The 24,050-nt window shown below is 61.7% G+C and overlaps 1 protein-coding gene across 1 annotated transcript in view; it reads right to left on the bottom strand.

The window, feature by feature from the left end:
• Window positions 1-201: 201 nt before the first annotated feature.
• The window catches only part of LOC119101956 (uncharacterized), a gene marked incomplete at its 3' end in the record, with an annotated part of 44,091 nt that continues 20,242 nt past the window's right edge, over window positions 202-24,050 (bottom strand). The window contains exons 15-20 of the mRNA XM_037225351.1: window positions 5,144-5,300; window positions 4,544-4,784; window positions 4,050-4,148; window positions 2,725-2,911; window positions 2,240-2,346; window positions 202-288 (exon numbers count right to left, since the gene is read on the bottom strand). Coding sequence (XP_037081246.1) covers window positions 202-288; window positions 2,240-2,346; window positions 2,725-2,911; window positions 4,050-4,148; window positions 4,544-4,784; window positions 5,144-5,300 — 878 coding nt within the window. The remainder of the gene's footprint in view (window positions 289-2,239; window positions 2,347-2,724; window positions 2,912-4,049; window positions 4,149-4,543; window positions 4,785-5,143; window positions 5,301-24,050) is intronic.

Raw genomic sequence — 24,050 nt, 5'->3', positions numbered from 1 at the left:
ACCAGTAACAATAGCAAGCAGTGCGAATTATCATATTCTTGTTTCGTTTTACACTACAGATGCATCTAAAAACCCAGATTATCTGTGCTAACCCTCAAAAGCGCTGTCAGACTCATGCGAGTCCCTCGACAGAGCCAACCCCAGCTCGACATACCTTCGTCTGTGTTGCCGGTGCTCTGCTCCATCTGCTTGAACTTGCCTCAGCATGCGTTTGGTGGTGTCGCTGTGCAGCAGCTCCGGGTCGGCGACCGGGGCCTCCATGACGGCCTGACCGTCCGGCGAGTCCCCCTGCGTCCGTACAGGTCAGCGGTCAGCACAGGTCAACACAGATTAGCGGTCAACAGAGGTCAGTGGTCAGCACAGGTCAGCGATCAGCACAGGTCAACACAGATCAGCGGTCAGCACAGATCAGCGTCAGTACAGGTCAGCGGTCAGCACAGGTCAGCGGTCAGCACAGGTCAACACAGGTCAGCGGTCAGCACAGGTCAACACAGATAAGCGGTCAGCACAAGTCAGCGGTCAGCACAGGTCAACACAGATAAGCGGTCAACAGAGGTCAGTGGTCAGCACAGGTCTGTGGTCAGCGGTCGTTACAGGTCAGCGGTCAGCGCAGGTGAAGCGGTCAACAGAGGCCAGTGGTCAGCACAGGTCTGTGGTCAGCGGTCAGTACAGGTCAGCGGTCAGCGCAGGTGAAGCGGTCAACAGAGGCCAGTGGTCAGCACAGGTCTGTGGTCAGCGGTCAGCACAGGTCAGCGGTCAGCGCAGGTGACGCGGTCCGCCGGCCGACCGGCCAGGCCGCGGGCCGGTGTACACGACAGACCGGCAGTCCTGGTGCACCGCGCCCACAGTACCAGAAACGGCGGCGCTATCGGAGGCTTAGCGGCCCGCTAATCGCAGCAGCTGATATAATGCTGATAGCACAGCGGTTCTGCCAGTGGCAGGATAGGCCTCTGCTAAGGAGCGGCAAGTCTATGGCACGCTTCGGTACACGCCCCACTTGACACTCACTGCACAGAACTGCGCGGCTGATTTTGGATGGCTCTCTATATACACGTGTTTCATCCAACGGGAGTGAAGCGGTCACAAATTTGACAGTGCTCGTTGGGTTATTAGCTTGCTGGAGAGTCGCAAAGGCCAGTTACCTCCATGCATCGAGGGGACAGACACTAGCGATAGACTACAAAAAGGCAGACGAGGTGTCTTCTGGAGCCTCTGTGAAAGGCAGCTAGCGAGAGGAATGCATCTAGCCAACTTACCACACGACCAAGAGGGCGAAACCATAAAAGTACCAACACTACAGCACTCCAAAACTTCACGCAGCGGACAGCAAACAAGTGCTTCGCGGTCAGAAAGGCCAGAAGTGTGTGCGGAGAGGGTGCCGCGGCAAAAACGGCCGCAGTCAGAAAAAAACGCCACGAGCGAGCGACAGGAGTGAGCCGGCGCCGCCGCCGGTGAGGTGGCTGCCGGTCAGCACCTTGGCGTTGTGCGCGCGCGGCGGGGTGGCCCTGAACGAGCGGGCGCGCCGCGGCTCGCCCTGCCGTAGACCCTCGAAGAACTGGAACCGACTGGAGATGGCCGAGTTGGGCGCCACGACGTCGCCGCGCCGGCCGGGCCTCTTGGCCCAACACTGCGGGGAGTTCTGCAAGGCGCCAGGGCCAGCTGACGCCGGACAGCGGGTGGGCAGGTGGCCACCACCGGGGCGGTACCAGCGGGTGGACAGGTGGCCGCCACCAGGACGGTACCAGCGGGTGGACAGGTGGCCGCCACCCGGACAGTACCAGCGGAAGGGCAGGTGGCCACCATGGGGACGGTACCAGCGGGTGGACAGGTGGCCGCTACCCGGGCCGGCAGCAGCGGGTGGCTACCACGCGGTGGGCGATGTCAGGATTATCGGCGAGGAGCACGCCTGAGCGACGTCCTAAGCTGCAGCCGCCACCGCCTACTTCTCGGCATGCCTCGAACGCACCGTCGCCATCTCTGCACCAGGCGAGGGCGCACAGAGTGTGCAAAAGAAACCATGTCGCAAGTTCATAACGCGGAATCTTATTGACACGGAGACAATACACAGGAGGCTTCCACTGCACGCACTCTCCCGTCACCAGCAAGTGTCCGCGCCGGCGGACGACACCAGGACGTCTCAGTTGACAGCGGCCGCGTGCGTTGGCGGCGGGGCCGGCGGCTGCGCGGGCTGCTGCCGGCCGGGCGGCACAGCGACGGAGGGCGGTCGCTGCACACTTACCCTGGCGAGCTCGCTGCCGCCGGCGTCCGACGACAGGCTGGCGAGGGCTGACTCTCCTGCCGCCGAGCTCTGGTCGTGGGCCAGCGAGTGGCCGTTGTGACTGCCGCCTGCAGCGAGGTGGAGCGGGGCGTGTCAGCCGGGGCCGGGACAGTCACGCCAGACCACGGCCGGTCAGGTGACGCCGCAGGCAGCCCGCGGAGCACAGGACGACACGAAGCGCTACTCACTCAACGGCAGCTGTGCAGGGTCTGAGCCTCAAGACGACGGGGTAGACGGGCACCGATAACGCAGCTTTAGATAGCGCGGGCCGGTTACGATGACGTCGACCGTGCCTGCCCACTCCAGATTTGAAGCTTATTAACCGCGTCCGTGTGGGCTTAGTGACTAACCGCCACCTCGCAGTTCTGCGCGCACACCCTGGCCGAGCCCTGCGTGTCGCTGTGCAGCCGCCGGCTTGGCGCTGGCGCCGCCGCCGCCGTCCGTACCGTTCTCGTTGACGGCCGGCGCGTCGGCGTCGGCGTCGGTCTCCGCGGACGCCACGTCGCCGCGCTCGAAGCGGGACGCCATGTCGGCCGCCCTGCGGCGCGTCACGGCCTCGTGGTCGCGCGCCGCCGCCGGCCGCGGCGAGCCGGACTCCTGCACCGCCCGCTCGTATGAGGCCCGCAGGTTACCCTGGCGGTCGGTCCGGACACCGAGGTCAGCGAGGGCGAGAGCGCTCCACTCGAGCGCTGTCAGCTGGACAGGCGCTTACGAGGAGCGACTAACGCAGCGCGCAGCCGAGTTGTGGACGAGCCGAAGACAAGCACAGTTCTTATAGTCGCCAAAGCATTCGATGCTATGATACAGGGTGGGATTCAAAATCAATTACACGGAGTGGAAAATAAGCCATCCTCGGCCAGCAATACACGAGAGAGAGTTGTGTGAAGATGGTATATATATATATATATATATATATATATATATATATATATATATATATATCAGCTTGAAGCAGGTTTTTAACTGTAGATAAACATCTACGAACGCCCAATGACTAATGAACGGCGTGAGAACAGAACGCAACAACAAACAAACCAACACCACTGAATAAGCACTGGCAGCAAGTACTCACAAGAGTTCTGCAGACAGACAGCCCAGCACCGTCACGTGTTACATGGGCACCACAGCTGAAGACCCACCCGGCGTGCATGGCGTCAGCTGAGTACGTCTATGTTAGTCTGCTGGTGGTACGACGCAGTGCGATAACACGCACCGGCGCCGCACCCGCCTCAGGAGGCGCCACGTCACACGTTTAAGAAGTATCGTTATTAGCGACGACGGAAGAGCATCATAAGAGTCCCTGTCATGAAATGTCAATGAGGTTCCACACAGCGATGCTCTACAGCAAGGCTCGTCCCAAGAAGCCTCCTCTGCTGCAGCTACAGCGCGTCTGGCTTCCAGGACGCTGTGCTGTTACAGCGGGGTCACCACACTGGCCAATGAGGCGAGGTGTCGCGCGCAATATTGGGGTGAGGCACCGAACCACGGCTCAGGCCGTTGAAGTATCCTGCGCGCCTTCTGCACGGAACGGCACCACCGGCCCCGCATGAGACTCGCGCATGTGGGCCGTAGTGCACCTGCTCTGGAGCCCGCTGTACAGATATTACGAAGACTGCCGCCACCTCCTCAGTGAGCAGTACGGCGGATAGGGGCGAGTGCCCGCTACCGTGACCTTTTAGAGGGTCCAGCACCGCCACCGTACAACCATGCGACACCTGCGAGCCTGGTCTACCGAGTGTGGGTCATGCGGCACCCGACGCTACTCTACTACCTGGACGACGAGGCTCGGGTCCTCCAGAGAGCGTCGGCTCTCGGCCTGGGCCTCCTGCTCCCTCAGGGCCTCCTCGTAAGCCAGCTTGTGTTCGCGCGCCTACGGGCAGGGGCGGCCGCTCAGGCGCGCTCGACGCCCGGCACTCGGCCGGCGCGGGCTGGCGCATGCATGCAGCCGCACACGAGCTACAAAGCCACGCGCACCGGACGACGCGGCAACCAAACGGAAATGCAAAACATGCACAGGGTTCTGAGAGCTTCATGATGGGACCATGGCGTCGCCAATGGTCACACCACCATCTCGAATGAATTAAGAGGGACGCCGTGTCCCACGTCGATGTGCCGCCCCCACATCCACTCACTGAGCAGAGCGGCCGCTTCACGGGCGTGTACTCAGTGACCCGGCCCCGCCCTGCCACACACCTCCCAGCGCGCCGCGGGTCAGTCGACACAGCACCGAGACGGACATGCCGGCGCGGCGGCCGCCACACTCACGCCGCAGATCATGCCGCGCAGCTTGGTCTGCTCGCCCTTGTCGTCGGGCGTGGGCTCGCGGCGGCCGCCCTCGAACCGGCTCTTCACGTCTCCCAGGCCGGAGAAGCTGATGGGCCGCTCGCGCCGTGTCTTGCTGGTGGAGCGCACCAGGTCCGGGTCGCGCCGATGCTCGTCGCCAGAGTCCGCCGACTCGTCGCCGGAGGCCGAGTCCGCGTCCCGCGCCGAGTCACGCTCCTGGAACCTGGTGGTCGGGCACGTCACTAGTGCTGCCGCGGCCGCCGCCAGGCGGAACTGCGGCGCTGGTATTGCGCCGGACGGGGGTTGTAGATCGGGACGCGTAGCAACGCGTGGGGGACAAACTTCGGCAGGTCAATTTAGAGAGCAGTACCAGAAACTCAGAACAAACTCAGTAAAACCAGTAAGAAGCATCTCTGACACGATACATACACGAAATGAAACATCGGTTCATCGTAATCGGAGGAACGAATATGATGAACCAAACACGAGAGTGCGGCTCCCCCATCGCGGGCATAATTGAGCAAAATGCCATACAGATGGTATGGTATTGCATAACTGCAGTACCGGTTATTCGGGGCGTACCTCTTCATTTTGTTGAGGATGCTCTGCGAGCGCTTGACCTCAACTGAGGCCAGGCCCTTCTCCTGGTCGTCCTCATTGGTGCGCTCGAACACCGAGAAGCGGTCCTTGACGTTCAGATTCTGCAGGTCCTCCAGTCCATAGTCCGCCTTGTTCGAAGCTGAAAGGAAGGAGCACGCTGGCTTGAGTTGCGACATTCGTCGCGACAGAAAGGGAACACTACCCAACATGCTCACTGCTGAAGACGAGCCGCTCACCACCAACAAAGTGCGCCACCTAGCCACGTTCCGGGCCGAGGCCAATTCCAGATAGCACACCACCTGCACGACAAATAGCCGTGGACAGGATCGAGCCCACTACACAGGCCGAAACAGAACGAAGGTAGCAGTCCTTCTCGTGGATGGCACCGCCAGAAACAGCTCCCATCAGCTTTTACGTTTCCACCCCACGACTGAACGTGAGGCCGTGCGTGCGGATCCGCCGCCGAAACTTCAGGCCTCGGAAATGGGCCGTCCCGACATCACTCTGCCATCCTTCCAGAACCTCATCACGTCTGTCGACTTGGCATGCCCTTCCACTCCGAAGTCGCGCGCGCCATCAGCCGGGCGCCGCCTGGAGCAGCGGCACGACCTTGGGCCGGTGACACGGCCGTCGGCGGCGCGTGCGTCGACAGCGGGTGCCCCTCCGCGGCACGCGCCACCGACGCGCCGTGCCGGGCCGTGCCGGCGGCGGGCCCCTTACGAATTCATCGCCGCCTCCTCCCGACGCGAGCGGCTCGGGGAGGTGGTGCCGGTCGGCGACCGGCCTTCCCGTCTCACGCGGAAGGAGCGTGCGATTCTGCAGGCTAATTAGAGCGCCGCCAGCGGGTGCCGCTCCGACTCGCATCCGGGACACTCTGCTGGGCTTTTAGCGACGCAACGTCGCCTCAAAGAGAGCCGGAGCGCGTGGCGTGTGGGGTAGGTTCCGTGATTGGCTGGAAAGTCCGCCCGTTTAGCCCCAGGTCCCAGTCGTGCGCAGATCAGCAAGTGGAGGTTTGGGGACCGAAGAGCGACAGACAGAAGACCAGTCAGTTTAGCCACGTTTCAAACGGCGTGACCCAGTGATCAAATGACATCCGTCAGCGCCGAAACGAGACAGTTCAGGACAAGTGGTAGCCGACGGTGACCGAGTAACTAACAATGGGGCGACGCGCCGGAGCCGCCAGCGCCGCCGCCGCAGGGGGCTGGGGAACGCCGCCCCTCGGCAGTCAAACTCGACCCGACCAAGTCGTGACATGAGGCCGCCAAACGCGGGGCGTGGCTGATTGCAAACCAGAACTGATCAGCACACCGGTCTGGCACGACAGAAATGCATTGGCGATGGATAGCGGCTCAATGACAGTCCATTGCTGGTCATTACCTTCTTTTGGACAAGTGTTTAGACCACATACGAGGTGACGACACTGGTCAGCGTAAGACAGCCTGGCTTATCAATCACCGGTGAAGCAAGGAATTTGGAAGCCCAATGATTTGGAGATTCTCATGCGGAACATGGGCAAAGCAAGGATCTGATAAGCTCGCTGATTTCTCCGTATTCTTTTCTGCATCAGTGTACCGTGACTGAACCGTGATTATTCCCAAGAGGCAGCCGGTAGCCATGTGGAACAGCCCAAAATTGAAGGAAGCGCCAGCGATGAATAATTTACAGGCACTCAGCGTCGGCGGCCCTGCACGCATCCCCGGGCCGTATATGTGAGCCTGCACAGTACTGGGACTGCATCACAGCACCGGGACTGCATCACAGCGCCGGGACTGCATCACAGCGTCAGAACGTCCGAACCGCCCTAGCGTTTGACTGCATTACAGTACCGAGCCTTCATCACAGCGCCCGGACTGCATGACAGCACCGGGACTACATGACAGCACCGGGACTGCATCACAGCACCACGACTGCACCACAGCGCCGGTTCTGCATCCCAGCGTCAGAACGTCGGAACCGCTGTAGCGTTTGACTGCATTACAGTACCGAGCCTTCACCGAGCCTTCATTACAGCGCCGGGACCGCATTACAGCGCCGCGACTGCATCACAGCGCCGGGACTGCACCACGGTGCCGGGACTGCATCACAGCATCGGGACTGCATCACAGCGCCGGGACTGCATCCCAGCGTCAGAACGTCGGAACCACTCTAGCGTTTGACTGCATTACAACTGCATTACAGTACCGAGCCTTCATCACAGCGTCCGAACTGCATTACGGCACCGCGACTGCATCACGGCACCGGGACTGCATCACCGCGCCGCGACTGCATCACAGCGTCAGAACGTCGAAACTGCACCTGCTTCGGACCGCTGCACAGCACCGGGACTGTTTCGGGGCGGGTCGGCGCCGCAGCCAGGCCAGCCGGACCAGCGCTGCGTTAACACGGCGAGAGACGGACCGGACCGGGCCGGCACCTGTCGCGCGGCGTCTGCGGCGCGGGCGCGACAGTGGCGCAGATGCGGCGGCCGGCCGCTAACGGAGGCTGATCCGCCGCTCATTCACGGCCTGATCGGCGAGACGGGTCTGGAGCGGTGTCGGCCGCCGCCGCCGCGCCGGGCGCTGGCCGAGATAAACGGGGCGGCGGAGGAAGATAGGCCTCACGCGGATCTACCCAGCTCGTAAATGTGGCGAAGACAAACTAATACATGCAAAGGACGGCTGGGAGGAAGTGCAATGCTTGGCTACGGTGCCTCATTGGACATGACCGCAGAATGGGTGGACATCCAGCGTATGGTAGGTGGGAAGAATGCTTCTGTCCTGGATGCAGTCCATCCCTGACCGATTCATCCGGGGATGCCATGGCTGATCCGAGAGAATTCCCAGCTATGCTCAGTCGGACTGACTGGGTACTACGGCATGGTAGACAACCCAAACAGATGGTGAAATATCACGAAAAGGAGTGACCGAGTTCATAGTAAGACATGGAGTCAAAGCTTCGCAGACACAGCGAGCAGTAAACTAGACGCGGTGAGCGGAGTCAGTGCCAGCGCTGTCACCTGACTAGCTGCAGGTGACTGACCCCATCGGTGACCGTAACCGCACGCACCGTCCACGTCTTCGGCGTGAGCGTCGTGACCTGGTCGCCCTGGTGCCGTGATCACTAGCTTGGCGATCACTCCATCAGACATCACGAACGTCAGGAAAGTGGCGAAGCAACCCATTTGCAGGGCAGGAGCTCCGCTGACGCCGCTCGGGATAACAATCCATTCCGTCAACAGTTCAATAGGGCAATAGAAGCGAACGGGAAACATGCCGTTATGCTATTTCCAAAATCATAGGTTGCTCAGTGCATTAGCGAGGAACATTATTCACATAGATAAGACAGTAGTATTAGCCTTATTCATCGGAGAAAAACCAGGAGAATGGAGATATAGTTGGGTTGATATTTCAGCAACATGTCTTTATCGAAACAAAAGCAGAAGATGTTCTATTGTTTCGATAAAGGCATGTTGCCGAAATATCAACCCATATATCCCTATTCTCCTGTTTTTTCTCCAAGGAATAAGGCTAATACTACTGTTTTATCAATTTCCGAAGCCGGGCTCATGCATGGTAGCGCAGACTGTTGTGACATCCTTTTCTGCATCTGTTTGGTCTTCGCCATTCTACCACTCCAAATGTCGTCGCATCTTGGGTGTAGGAGTATGCCCACGCTTAAGTCATTTAACGACAGCCCGCTTGAACGCAACAGCTGCCGAGGGATATGGTAATTCGCCACCAACTCCTGACAGGTGACCACAACGAGGGGCAGGCTGGCCACATCCGCACGTGCTGCCGCCCAAATCGACCGAGCCCGCGGCCGTTTTTGCCAGTTTTCGCCGGCGCGGCTGGCGCCGGCTGGTCCCGGCTGGCCGCCGCGGCGCCCGGCTGTGCGGCCGCCGCGGCAGCCGTGTTACTTTCTGAGCGGTCTGACCGAACAACACCATCTGCGCCGACCGCGGCCGGGCGCCCGTGGCCAAAACGCCCCGGGAAGTGGCGCGTCGGCGGCAGATGCGACGCCGCCGCGCCGCTACTAACGGAGGCGGCATCTGACCAGAGCGGTGCCACACGCGCCGCCCGGCTTTGGGACGCGCACTTGAATGGGGTTAAAACACAGCTGGGCCGGAGAAACGGAGAACTCGGCACCGGGCCGCTGACAGCACCTGCCACAGTGGCGGCCGTCTGTGAATGGTTCACAAATCGACGATAGGATCGGGGGAATCACTTCGATGTCATCACGTGGCCAATAAAAATGATGCGAAGCCGGGGAGAAAAAGGTCCTTGAACAAGCCACGGTCAGATGCTCCGAGTTAGCTGCAGACAAGTCACTGGGATCACGTGCACACGCCGATCTGGCTAAGAAAAAACAGTGATATACCCAATACACTGCATTGCTGTGTTGCAGATATACCGATCCTCTAATCTGGCAGTGAGCATCAGCCATAACCGGATATGACAGCAGGACAAACAAATGCGCGTATAGTCTAGGCGAGAATATTGTTGAAAGTCAGTCAGAGCCGCTCGATAGGTTCCCCTGACTAGGGTCAAAAATCATACTACTCCTTTTACTCTTATAATCGTGTAATAGCATGGCGGGGGGATGGCACTTGCTCAATCGGTTGGGGGGGGGGGGGGGCTAGCCGATAAGGTTGATCTTACCTACCCCAAAAACCCGATGTCTCCCGGATTGCGGTCACGTAAATTTGCGTTTTCGATGTCAATGATTACCAATGCTGTTTTTCGATCAGCCTGTGGCGCGCTCAACTATGTGTCCATTTTCAAGTTAAACTCCCCTCCCATTACAAGATCTTGCACCCTCCTGTTTAACAATACATCAAGTACACGAATAAGTCGTGATATACAATAAAGTGAAACAAACAAATTGCCTCTATGTGCAACTCCCGTTTATAGATGGCGAACTGCGAAGACAGGTGAATGCGACCGGCCACCTTTTACTACTTAAATGCTGCTGCATATTGTATTGCGGTGCTCCTTTGTCCCGATCCATGCGTTATCGCGTGAAAAGCCTGCCAGTAAGTTCAGACTGATATAACATATTAAGGAATCGGCCTGACGAAAGCTGATAAGGTACCTATAGTACACTATGCGGTTAAAAATCACAAAACAAGAAGACTAATAGTGATGTCTTAGGTAGCTGTTGTACCAGAACTTCAGGGCTGCATTCCATTGGTCATTTATGTCTTTTTGCCCGTAATCATTAAAAGTCTGACAGGAGAATTGAGGGGGCCAACTTAAATCAGCGTTGGGGGGGGGGGGACTCAGGCCCCCGAAAGCATATACCGTGCATGAAGACGTTGATATAAATGTAGACTTGTATCGTGATCATGAGGCCATCACAGCTGATTCAATAAATCCAACACCGAGCCGCACTGCCGGTGAGCAAGCTAGGCGAGGCCCGCAGTAAAGCCGAGCCGGGCGGGAGTCACAGGGGGGCCGCTGAATCCCAGCGCCAAATCGGCTCAACCTCGTCCTCAATCGAGACAAACACCAACCATAAACGCCAATGACATCGCACCTGAGCCCGACCGACGTCATCCTAACACCGGTATTCAAAAATAATTGGCCACTCAAGATCACAACAGCGGTTCATTACCCGTATATTGATCGGCCGTTTAACAGACCGCTGTCATCGGCCAACATGCAGATGCTGCCGAGCTTCATAAACGGTGCTTTGTTCTGAGTCATGATGCGGCGGAACACGACACACCCATTGTTTCCTACTGACAGTTCTGTGAAACATATCCCAAGGGTTCCAAAGTACGCAATATATGTCTAACAACATTGACGTACACGGTCACGATGCTACCAGAACCGTCTGAGTCGATCTACAGCTCATGACAAACAGCGAGTGACGAAAGGAGCCAATACCTAAGAACTCACAAGCAATGCCGGAAACACGAAAACCCCGAACAGCCCTCGGAAACTACCACACAAAAGAAGCATAAATGCGCCGGACAAGCGCGCCATCTACCTTTCCTGCCGCGGACGCGCATGCTGGTGGAGCGGTGCACGCTCTTCAGCTCGCGCACCAGGCTCTCGCGCATCTGCGCCATCATGTCGTCACCGCTGCCGCGCCGGAACATGACGCGGCTGGAGCGGACGGTGCGCGTGCCGCCGGTCACCTCCCAAACACCAAGCGACGACTGCCGGCGGCGACGGCGGCCGGCAGCGGCGCGACGCTGGCGCCGCCCGGCGGCCGCGGCGCACACCACGGCAGCTCGGAGCCCGGCATCCGACGGCGACAGACCGCGGCCTCCCGAGTTATCTATTGATGCGTTTGACAGCTCAAGCCATTACCACTGCTTAAGGAAACCTGGATACCGCGACCGAAGTTTCTTACAGCGGGAATCGAACCCAAAACCTTTTGCTCGCGAGTTCTGCACAAAAGAGGCAGAAACACCAGCACCTCGTGGCCATTGGAGCTTTACGACACACTCAGCTGCTGCGGCTATATGGCGTCGCCTGTCTCTTACCCTGGCAGGAAGGGCGGACACCGCGAGAAATCGAACTCTGTACCTCTGGTTTCCCAGACGTGCAGCCTCGTACCTGGCCCAGTGCCTCGTAGCTGACCGACCACTCCCACCATCCCGCCCGTGGCAGCATGACCGACCATGCTGACATCGATACGCCGTCCTTTCCGGTCGTTTGCGGTGATAATAGCGGCAGCGGAGGGCGGCCGACAGCTCCGCTGATAGGTCAGGCGGACAACGGTAACGTCATGATCGGAGTTTGATTGAGCGGCGAGCGCTATGCGCTCTCGGCCGTGCCGCGAGCGAACTGTGTCAGCCGACGGCCCGGCGCGCGCGCAGGTGGCCCACCAAACACAGCCCGCGGAGAGATCTAACGACAGAAAGAAAAAGTTCATTAAAAGGCTCGAGGTTTCGTCGGCTGCGTCGGCAGCAGCAGAGCAACAGATGCCGGGCGCCGACAGGCCAGTGGCACAGTGAGAGTAGGCTGGAGGAGACGGATAGCTGGCGAAGGACGTGACGATGGCCGCGTCCTGGGAAGCCGCACTGGTGCCGACACGGCCACGCTAGCAACGCGGCTCGGGACTCCAAGCCGACGGAATCGCGGCCAAAACCGTCGTGGCATGATTCGGCATGAGAGGTAGGAATAGGCCGGAGCCTGTCGCGTTTTGCAGAGATGTAGGGATCTATTCCGCAACAACTTGTCAATACTAAAACCAACCGTGCAAACGCATTGTTCACCGCGTTTGTAAGCACCTACAGAACGTGCTTGTATCTACAGAGGGAAATACGATAAATCACATGGTTTCATCAGCGGCTTGCTGTTTATTTAAACAGCGCATTACGATATTCTCTGCTGAGCTGATTGCTCCTCAAGGAGTGACATTAACAATGAAAGTCGCAAATTTTTCCTCACTATAGCCCACCTCGACCGGCCGGAACGCACCCGGGAAGAGAGGCAGAAAGGACGCCGTTTCCCGTACAGCTTGTGGCAACAGTTTCCCGCGGCATTGGCCTTCCCCCGCCCCTCCCGACGAATAGAATAAGTTTCTGGCAGGTTTACCCCCAGGCTTAGGCTTGGTCATTGGGCCTTACGCTTTCAGGTTTAGCTTCTGTCCATCATTCCAACTGCTTTGGCAAGACATCACCAGCCCTAGGAATCTGATGAGATCAACTCCAGGCAGTCCACTCATGCAGATCTCGCACCCTCCGACTCAACAGCCGTCAAAACCGGAGACGAAGCAGAACGTAGGCCGAGCGAACCCTAGGCCTCAAAAGGCCCTCAGAACGATCTTCGACCATGAAACGATACATCCTCGATCATCAAACGATAGAATAATCGAAACGTGTCCTCGCCCAACACCGAGTCACGAGCATCCGAGTACCCACGACCGAGGAAACCACTGCTGAACACGCCCACCAGCCAGCGGACGCCGGACCTCCGTCCTAGCCGCCATGGCCACGGTAAATACTGCAGAGAACATCAGCGCTTTCGCAACACTCCACACCTCGCCGCAGACGCGAGGGCTCATTAACGCCGCCCACATTGGGGCGACACGCCCCGTCTGTGCCGGCGGCGGCGGTGGCCGTGGCCGGACGTCGGCCCGTGACGCGCCTCCCGCCCCGGCCACGTACCGAGCAGGTGCGAGAAGACGATGACGACGCCGTTGGGCAGCCGGAGCTCTTCCGTCTCGCGACTGAGGTTCGGCAGACTGGCGGTGCGCATGGTGCGTGCCGTCGGCGGACACCGAGAGCGGCGCTGCGTCGTCGTGGACTCCGCGGCGCAGACTGCGGCGCCGGCGCCGCCGCCGCCGCGACGGCGAAGTGGAGCAAGAGCTCGCGCGTCAGCCGCCACATGGCGCGCCGACAGACGGCTAATTGATACCTGAGTACAACTATTTGGCACCCGGCTGGGCCAGGCGAAAACGGCGCGGGACAATACCGGCCCGGTGTGCGGAGGCATTGGCGGCCGCTCGTGGAGCGCGGCTCCCGAGCGAAAGTCCCTCGATCGGGCTCGCCACAAGCGCCGAGAACCCGGCACGTCTCGCGCTGGCCGCAGCCGATTGTCGGGAGTTTTTGCGGGACGCCGGCAGGTGTCAGTACAGGCGCAACAGCGCCCAGGCAGGCGGCCGGGGACATTAATCCTTACTGCGACTGTGCCTAGCGAGTGAGTCGTTACGGAGCAGGCGCCTCTGATGGTCGGGTTTCTTCTTTCGTCCAGCCTTTAACCGGCTTTAAGTGACCATGAGGACACCATTTCAAGGCACGTGCATGTGAACCCAGTAGGCCCCTGCATGTGCAAGACTGGGAACACTTCAATCACGGTTCATAAAATATGATTAACAGAAGCAAAAATTACAGCCCATACGACATGGAAGTCGTTTGACAGACCGTTGGGGTGCTTTCCTTCCCGCTTACCTTCGTGGCTGAAGGATGTTACCAATGGATGGCTACTGGATGACCTACTGTTCGTGAGCCTTCGGTCTGTTAATTCTGCATCGGAGTCGCAACAAAAAGGATAAGAATGGTCAAAAAGTACATAATTCAGGCCATCACTTACGCATCGACACAAAAATGATATAAAAACGGCGCGTAAGTGGATCGCAACTAAGCGGACACTCTTAAAACCCGTTTGCGCACATCATGTTACTTCCAAACTACAGAAAAATGCCTTTGAAACCATGTTACGTACAGTGCCATCTGCTGGAGGTCATCAGACAAATAGCACCTCACTCTACCTGCTTCATTCCAAGCCACGACATCTTGGACAGCGACCGTTAGCCTCGCCAGCGAAACTCGGACAACCGTAAACGCCATCACTTAGTCTAATTCCCACTCTCTCCTGCCTCCACCGGCCTCGTTTATCACTCGGTCGTTTCGGGCCACTTCCACGGCGCACTCCCCCACCCTGCGCCCTGCGACCTATACTGGTCATGGGGTCAGCCGCGCCGGCGCCCACGGCATGCCGGGTCACGTGACAGGCGGCAGGGTCGGCCTCAGTCCAGCTGGAAACCCCGCGACGGGCGGCGAAGCCAGCCTGAGCTGTGACGCCGCTGGTGGCACTGTGGCGGTCGCTCATTGACAGACAGCAAACCACATCTGATAGTAAATTCGGGCTGGGAAAACGCAGAGCCTGGCGTCCTCGAACCAAGATGGACGTCTCTCCACGCCCTTGCCGGGAGATCATCGGTCACGCCATCTGCGGACGATGGTAGCGCCATCTATACTTACCGGCACGCTGCTCGGGACGCCATCTACCGGCCACCTTGTTGGTGGGGAACAGTTGCGCCTGCTCGTATTGCTCGCGGCTGAACGAGCCCGTGGATGACGCGCTGCTCGAGCGCAGGAGCGGCTGACGGCTCGTCCGCGACTGGGACCCAGCCCAGCCGGCAGCACGTGACACCGAGCTAGGTTGCACCGCTGCCGACCCATCGTCACTGGCGGGAGACGATGCTGCCGGCTCCGTTCGGACCTCGTCGGACCCGGACGTAACATACTGCCTGTCGTCAGCACCGGACACCGGCCCCGCCGCTGCGACTGGGCTCGCTGCGGAGCTCCCAGCTGTGGCAGTGACGCTGACGTCACGCTGAGATGGACCGTCCGGACAGCTTCTGGCCGGCGACTCCGAGTCCGTCTCCTCACGGCTGCATTCTTTGTTCTCAGGAAGGCGCGGGGACACAGCAGCTGAGACCTCAGAGTGTCCGGGAACGTCACTCGCCGCGGCCAAATCGGAAGCCAAGAGTTCACTCTCAGGACGCTCGTCACTACGCTCGACAAAGGCGACACAGTCGCCTCTCTCCACGATCCCGTGCTCATCGCCCGCGCTCGCCTTCTCTTCACTGCGCCGCGCTTCGTCCTCGTTTCCATCCTCCACTCCGTCCTCGCTTCCATCCTCCACTCCGTCCTCGCTTCCAACCTCCATTCCGTGCTCCTCGCCGAGGTCGTGGCGCTGCCTCAGCCGGGCTCCCAGCAGTTCGAAGAGGGGCTGGCGCGGGTCGCGACGGCGCATCTCGGCGAGCGCGGGCCGGCGGCGTACTGCGCGCCCCACCGCCGGCCGCCGGTAGCCCGCCGCCCAGGTGCGCCGGCACGCCCGGTCGATACGCCGCCGCCACGGTGTGCATCTGTGCACGGTGCACCGCCGAAAAAGGCCCGCCGAACGGTTCAGAAAGGAGCGACAGCTGTGACCGACCCCGGCGGTCGGCGGTCAAGAGTAGCCGCAGGCGAGCAGGCGCAGACGGCGGCGGACGATGGCGCGGCCCGACGCCGGGCTGTGTCGGCGATGTCGGCGCAGAACGCACCACGGCTTAAGCGGATTCGATGCAGAGTGAGACGATGAATAGTGTGATTGACTGCGATGAAATGGAGCCGCACCGTACATTCACCGGAGTGTCGTGAGCTGGCGGCACTCAACAGCACGTCGCCAGTCTCATTAAACAGCACGCTGTTCGCCTGAAGAGGACGCACGAAAGGGCTGACGCCCCGCCGCTCCTTCACTCCCGATGGCCCAGATCAGAGGAGCAGCGCTTCAGGGCGCCCGTATCAAGGCCGCCATCTCCTCTCCCACCTGACCCACCTCCGTCCACACCCCGCAGCGACAGCCGACACAAACACGCGACCACGCCGCCGGCTCACCACCGGTCGGAGACGCCTCCAGCGGCCGGCTGGCCCGGGCGTGACCGGACCAGGAGCCAGCGGGCGCCCCGGCTGCCGCCTGAGACCGGGCCGCGGTCCACTGGTCGGCTGCTGTCCGCGCACGGCGCCCATTACCCGGCCAGCGGCATGCCAGCCGGGTGAGAGGTGAGGCCGACAGGAAGTCGGGCGGCGCGGCGCCGCTTTCCCGGGCGCGGCGCCGGGCGCGCGGCGCCCTGTCGTGCCGGCTGTTTACCCACCCCGATGCTGATGTGACGGAGCGGAATGCCGTGACACGCAGTCGGCGGCGTCAGCGCACCACGCGCCGCTCGAGCGGAGCCGGGTGCGCGCACCGCGTGGTCGCCGCTCATTTTTCTCTCAGCGGCCGCCGGGCCCGGCGCGGCAAAACGGGACGGGCGTAAACAAATTAGCATAGCTGGTTTATCAGGCGGCGATGCGGTGCTGCCGGCGGCGTTCAGCAGACGACCACAGCTCAGCCCCGACGATGGGCCACAGGGGAGAGGCGCGACGAGCGGCGCGGGCGACGGCGGCGCTAACGTTGGCGTACCAGGTCACGCCAGCGCCCTCCCAGGCGCCAGCCGCCGGAGGCGCTGGGGCGCACCCGGCACCGAGACAGAGAGGCATTTCCGATTCAGTCCCCGGCCGCTGTGGGGCCGCAAATCAGTGCTGCCGAGCCGCCGTCCCGTGCGGACCAGCTGGCGCCGAGGTCGCCTCGACCGGTCACTCACCTGGGTCGGCGTCGGCGCTCTCGGCGCCCTCCCAGCGCACGTTCCGCGCCGGGAAGCCGTGCAGCTCGCGATACCACGACCGGTCCATGCCCGAGAAGGCCGTGGCCGACATGGCGTATGCGCCGTCTCCCGGCCCGCTTCCACGCGGTCCCGACTCGCCGGCACGCCGCACCACTGCTACTGCTGCCGTCCAGACCCGCCGGGGCAGCGCGCGTCACGCTCGGCCGGGCGCGTGGGTCGACCCGCGACCCCGCGCTCGGTTCGCTCCAGCGCTGGCTCCAGCGGCCGCGCGACTACAGCGGCGGCGGCGGCGGCGCCGGCGCCCCCCTCACGGCCGGCCGGCGAGGAAAACAGCCGGCGGCGCGGCGGCGGCCAGGCCGCCCTGGCCAACCGCGCGCTGTGCCGCCGCCCGCCGAGGTCGGTCGCCGGGTCCGTCAGGCCGCCGGCCGCCGCGGGGCGACATCAGCGTCCATGCAGGCGGCGGCAGAGCCGGCCGCGCCCAGGCTCGCGCCGGCCGCATTCCGGACGGGCCGGCGGCCGGCGGCGCGCTCCCCTTGTTTGTGTTTCCCGCCCCGAGTCGGCGTCCCGGAGCGCGGCCTCTCGAGAGTCGAGAACGGCCCAGAACGCGGCCTCCCGAGAGTCGAGAACGGCCCGGAACGCGGTCTCTTCAGAGTCGAGAACGGCCCAGTACGCGGCCTCCCGAGAGTCGAGAACGGCACGGAACGCGGTCTCTCCAGCGTCGAGAACGGCCCAGAACGCGGCCTCTCGAGAGTCGAGAACGGCCCGGAACGCGGTCTTTCCGGAGCCGAGAACGGCCCGGAACGCGGCCCCTCCAGAGTCGAGAACGGCCCGGAACGTGGCCTCTCCAGAGTCGAGAACGACCCGGCGAGTGACTCAGGTGCACCTGGCGCGCTCCGACTGGCGACACGACCCTGACGGCGGCGGGGTGTTCTGCGAGGCACGCAGACTCTTGACGGGCACAGGTACACACGGCAGGGTAACGCTAGATCCACCGTGGACAGCGGATCAGCCCCAGCTATCGCGGCGGCGTTGGTAGCACCGACAGCGTGACCTCGAAATGCCGCGGTGTCAAGGGGCTATCGCCCTTGTGACGGTAACCGGGGGCTGCTCCGCGGCGCCCGCTGCTCGGTAATCTTGGGCAGCGCGGGGAGATAGCTCAGACGCATGCACCGAGCCGGCGCCCCGGTGTGGCAGCTAAATGGGCCTAATTTGGTGTAATGAGCGCCTGATTCGGGCTGCTCGCCGGCCTGTCAGAAGCCGTGTTTAAGCCATGGGGCCACATGGCCACAAGTCGAGCATTTCTCCGGCACAAGATCCGAATACGGTCACGTGACATCTTATGACCTAAACCCCCAAACACCATAAAGCAAACGATGGGAATGTGCACTTAAACGAGTACTGGATATAACATAACGATGCAGACTACTCTTAAGATACATTTGTCGAACGCAAGCGTTTCCCTGGTGCGTGCGCGGAACTGAGAGCAGGTCGGCTATCCACTGACGTCGGCAAGATGCATACCAACTGGGCCCGGCGACTAAGGCTTCACCACGTCCACACACCATTACCGTGTCACCGTAGCCCGAAAAGCCCCCGCCCCGCCTCCCCAAACAGCCGAGGTACTAACCGGCCCGCACGCCCCAGCAAGATAACAGCGCCCCAATACACGCCACGTCGGCGCGGCCTGCGCCGGCCGGCGGCGCACCAGACGGCCGACAGGTGCGTTGGAGGCCCCCTCCCCCTCTTCCCTCCCCGCTGCGGTTGAGACGTGTCAGGCCGCACTCACCGCCTAATGGGCAGGCAGTTCGCTCGGCCGCCGCGCCGCGAGGGTCGGGTTTTTGCCCCGCCGAATAACCCGGGCCGACCGCCGACGCCAACATACCCGGCCAGCCTTTGTCACGGTAATCCGGCCAGCAAGCGTATACAGTTTTTGTAGGAGAGGGCAGAACGCTGATAGTTTACGGCAGTTAATAAACGATGGGTTGCTGCATGGAATGGTCATATCAGGTTACATCGCCATGAACGCATCTGTCCGAAATCGCACGCTTAGTCGATCGGAGGGTAAATCTTACGTCTAGCAAACGCGTTTTACGGCAAGGATCACGAACTAACTACATCGCTTTTGGGAACGGAAAATGAAAACTTGCCACGATACGCACGCTGAAATATGTCCACCTTACCGACCGCTATGAGACACCTGTGTCAGTCCCTTCCAGAACACAGCCATTTACATGAATATTCCAATCACACCTATGCTTGAGCGCGAGATGTCAGCTTGAGCGGACGGTCCGGGTTATGGGCAGCTACCGGAAAGGTCCTGATACGTGGTCGTCGGCGTAGATCATGCGGCAGACAGGCGCGCTTACCAGATAGAAGAAGGCCCGTCAAGCTGAGCTCCCACGGGGCCGCCCCTCAACAGCACTGCCCTGTCAGAGGCATGCATGACATACTCAAAAGTGTGATCCGCAGTTTCAATGTCAATTTCAATGTTTGTTTTTTTATTAAGTGATCGGTCCAAAATATCGTGGCTCTCTCTCTCTCTCTCTCTCTCTCTCTCTCTCTCTCTCTCTCTCTCTCCTCTCTCCTCTCTCCTCTCTCCTCTCTCTCTCCTCTCTCTCTCTCCTCTCTCTCTCTCCTCTCTCTCTCTCCTCTCTCTCTTCCTCTCTCTCCCTCTCCCTCTCCCTCGCCCTCGCCCTCGCCCTCGCCCTCGCCCGCTCCCTCTCCCTCTCCCGCTCCCGCTCCCGCTCCCGCTCCCGCTCCCGCTCCCTCTGCCTCTCCCTCTTTCCCCTGCACATGAACATACTAGAGATATACCTCCGTTCACCAGCAGTTAATCACGAGAGGCTAGTCGAAACGCAATATACAGCCTCATCGAGCCTTATCGACTCCAGCGCCACGCAACAGCCGAACACTGCTATGCCGGGTTATGTTCGACTAGTGGCTCAGCTCTCCCCGCGGACGCCACCCGATGGCGGACGCGGACAATGACGTCCGGCCCAATCCGAGAACAGGACAGGTGGCGACGCATGAGTCAGCTGTTCGCGGCTACCGCGGGTTATGGCTAGCTACTGGCGAAGTCCAAGCAAGTGGACGCAGCCGCCGCCGCGCCGCGCCGCTCCCGCCCGCAACGCACCAACCGCAGGCGAGGAGTGTTGTACACAGAAGGCTGGCGATTATATATTTGCTGAGGAGCTTACTTCGCGCACAAATCACGGTCAGCCCGGCATCGCACTGGCGGCCGTGACACCATTTTCACACCAACGCTTGGGTAGGAACGTCTGGGCGACTAAAATCAGCGCAGAAGGGGCAGGTAGGCGGGTACAGTGGGCAGCAGCGTGTGGTGTCAACTGTCCACGCCGGCTTTTAGAGTAATGGGCGACTATCACTCGAACAGGTCCGGGAAAGCCCGTCCACAGGCACCGACCTCAATTACGTCGATGCCCCATCCGAGTGGATGGGGACAGCTGAGCAATGATTGTATGAGAGAATTGACTGATAGATAAAGCCATTGAAATGATACTCTACTGAGCTGGATGGGCGCGGCTAACAAAAGGACTCGCGACAATGTAGCCGGCAGCTGAACAGACACTACCGGTCGAACAGCCCACATCACAACGTCCCTTGCCAAAGAGAGACACGGAGAACAACGGACACAAATACGGGCTAGGCGCCTAACTTGATCGGCTAATGTCAATAGCTGGACACCAGCGGGCCGGGCGGAGAGAGTTCGGACATAGGTCCGGGTGGCTCAGATATCGTGGCATGGACACACCAGCTGTGCTAACAACAGGTGCAGATAAATGGACCGCCCGACGATACAAGGCCTGTCCTGAAAAGGAGGTCTGGCATTTACGTGTTAAAAAGATGCAGTGTGCGACGCGCCAACCAGACAGCATACGCGTAACACGGGCGGCATGCTCGGCCTAGCCACGAGTCCCGTGCGCCGGCTATTTGGCCACCGGAAGTCCGATTACACTCGCCAAGCTGGCGCTTCTGCATCGCCATGCTTTAACGACCCACGGACAGTACCAGAGGTGCACGGTCGCATAATCCGTTCCCTCCTCAATACGAATTACCCTCAGCTGTCCATGTAAACGGGGTGAGTAACAGACGTCAGCTGATCAGGGGTTATGGACGGCTAGTTGCTTGGTCCCACAAGTCCGCTTACACACGCCGTTCGTGCTTTCTGCACACCACACGGCGGGCGGGATGAGTGCGGACTCAAGCGTCGGCCGATGTCAGGCTGGCCGCGGCGCCATCTGGGATCAGCTGACTGGAGGTTATGGACGACTACTTGCCCGCTCCCCACTAGTCGGCTCACTCACACACCCCTTTTGTCTGCAGTCGCCCAGACTGTCGGGAGGGGGCAAACCGCAACTGGAGACCGGGCGGACAGTCGCCGTGCGGCGTATGACGTCAGCTGCTGGCAGCCGATGTTATGGGTAGCTACTGACTCGGTCCTGACAAGTCAGGTTACACACGTGGCGCGAACTACACACACCGCGGACCGATCGTGCGTGACCGTGCTTGCAGACTGAAGCTGGGTATTATTTCACAATGCAAATAACGGCCTGTGTCCGCAACTGAATAGCGCCGGTAATAGGGAAGTTGGCGATTTGCTGGCTTGCAACTAGTAATGAACTAATGGACACAGACAGACCAGACGGCCCCGGCCCTCTGCGTTCCGGTCCGGGCCGCGGCGGCGCCAGTGAGGCCGCGCAGGTGCCGTCTGGCCTGGTGGCGGCCGCTTCCGGCCCGACCGGTCGGCGGGCGGCTCGGCGCGGACCGGCGGGCGCCACCAGCCGGCGCCGGGCGGCACATGCCGGCCGCCGGGCCGGCGCCCTTCCGGGGCAGCTGCCGGGCGGCTGTCACTCGGCGCCCATCACACCACGCGCCGGCCGCTTTTTGCACGGCTGCAGGCCGCTAATGCGGAGCACACAGTGCGTCGATCAGGGGTCGGGGGACGCGCAGAAGTCGCCCGGCCAACGCACAGGCCGCCGGCCGGCGATCGCCCCGTACTCGCCGATGAATAATGCATCGTCGGTATAACTGGACCGATCCACGCCGGCCGATGGCCGATCCGGCACCGCCATTGTCCGCGGCGAGGTGACGCGTCCCCGACCAGGAAGCGTACCGTCGTAACACTAACATTTGCATCGGCGCAAAGGCTGGCAAACGGCCAGACAGGAGCGCACCGCACGCGCGGTGCCGATGAGTGTCCGTGCCGGGCCGCCGACCTGCCGCTGTGGCTCGCCAGGCTCGCCGCCGTGATGGCGACACCAGCCGGCGACCGGGCGCCCTTTGGCGCCGCCACCGCCGCCGGCTAGCGGACGCAGCCACAGGTCGGTGCCCACAACGGGACAACACGACCGATATCATCGTGGCCGGCAGGGCCCGGTCGTTCGCACGGGGCGGCCGGCGCGGTCCAGCGCGCGCCACCCGGCCGGCCGCCAGCCCCGCGTTCCGATCGGACGCTCGCAGCGGCCCTGAAGCCCACCAGAGCCAGCGGCCGGGCCGCGTCGACGCAGAGGGCGGCGCCCGAGCGCGCCAGAGACGGGCGACAGGCCAGTGTTCGGAGGGCCGCCGGGGGTGAAGCGCCGCACCGTGGCTCAGCGGGAGCAGCCGAACCGGACGGCTGGATGACTCGTCACCACTCACGCCGCGCGCCAGTTTTCTGCGCGTGTTCGCGACACACGCTCAGAGTGCCGAACGGCAGGCTTGACGGGACGACACCGCTGGTCCCGGGCTGGTCTGCGGAAATAAATGCCTTCCAACGACTCCCATCGATCCCGCCATTCAGCCTACAATGGCTCTAACGAAGTGAGACCAAAACGGGCATCTGGCCGCTTTGGTCTCACTTCTCAGCTGGCGGCGCAGGCTCCGCTCGCCCGCGCCGCCAGCGCCGCCGAGCCAGCCTCCGCACGTCCGTCAGTCTGACGCCCGTCACGGGCAAGACCGCTCACGTGTCACGGTCACGGGCGCGCGCTGGTCACGGGCCGCGCGCGCGCCGTGACCGGCGGCTCAACTCTGGCGTCACGGCCCGGTCGGGCCGGCGGCCGCGCCACTCAGCCGGCTGTCGGCTCGGCGAGACCAGCCCGGTTCGCCCGCCGGCCGGCCCGGAGGCGGCCAACTGGTCCAGGTCCGGGACAGCTGACTCGGCGAGGACCGGTCCCGACGCTGACAAGGACCGGGCCCGGTCCCGGGACAGCTGACCTCGGCGGGGACCGGTCCCGACGCCGACAAGGACTGGTCCCGGTCCCGGGACAGCTGACCTCGGCGAGGACCGGTCCCGACGCTGACAAGGACCGGGCCCGGTCCCGGGACAGCTGACCTCGGCGGGGACCGGTCCCGACGCCGACAAGGACTGGTCCCGGTCCCGGGACAGCTGACCTCGGCGAGGACCGGTCCCGACGCTGACAAGGACCGGGCCCGGTCCCGGGACAGCTGACCTCGGCGAGGACCGGTCCCGACGCTGACAAGGACCGGGCCCGGTCCCGGGACAGCTGACCTCGGCGAGGACCGGTCCCGACGCTGACAAGGACTGGTCCCGGTCCCGGGACAGCTGACCTCGGCGAGGACCGGTCCCGACGCTGACAAGGACCGGGCCCGGTCCCGGGACAGCTGACCTCGGCGAGGACCGGTCCCGACGCCGACAAGGACTGGTCCCGGTCCCGGAACAGCGGCCGGACGTCGTCCCGAGCGCCGGCGGCGCGCGGTGGCCACGGACACGGATGTAGCCGCCGCTGAGCGGTGATACGCCCTGCCGTGCGGCACACGGCGCCGACCAGAGACGAGACACGCCCGCCGAACGATGCGAGCCGGCGGCGACGGATTCAGGGCCAGAGCCGGACCGGATACAGATGGAGGGTGACATGTGTAAAGCGTGAGTCACAGGTGAGTGAACTGTGGACTATCGGCCCGCCGCACAGACGGGCTCTGTCATCGGCGGAACTGTGGACTGTCGGCTCGCCGCACAGACGGGCTCTGTCATCGGTGGAACAGTGGAATGTCAGCCCGGAGCACA

Source organism: Pollicipes pollicipes, unplaced genomic scaffold (assembly GCF_011947565.3).
Source record: "Pollicipes pollicipes isolate AB1234 unplaced genomic scaffold, Ppol_2.1 Scaffold_5110;HRSCAF=6035_pilon_pilon_pilon, whole genome shotgun sequence".
In the NCBI taxonomy this organism is placed as follows: Eukaryota; Metazoa; Arthropoda; class Thecostraca; order Pollicipedomorpha; family Pollicipedidae; genus Pollicipes; species Pollicipes pollicipes.
The sequence above is the reverse complement of the archived record's forward strand: the minus strand, read 5'-3'. Positions and strand labels throughout refer to the sequence as shown.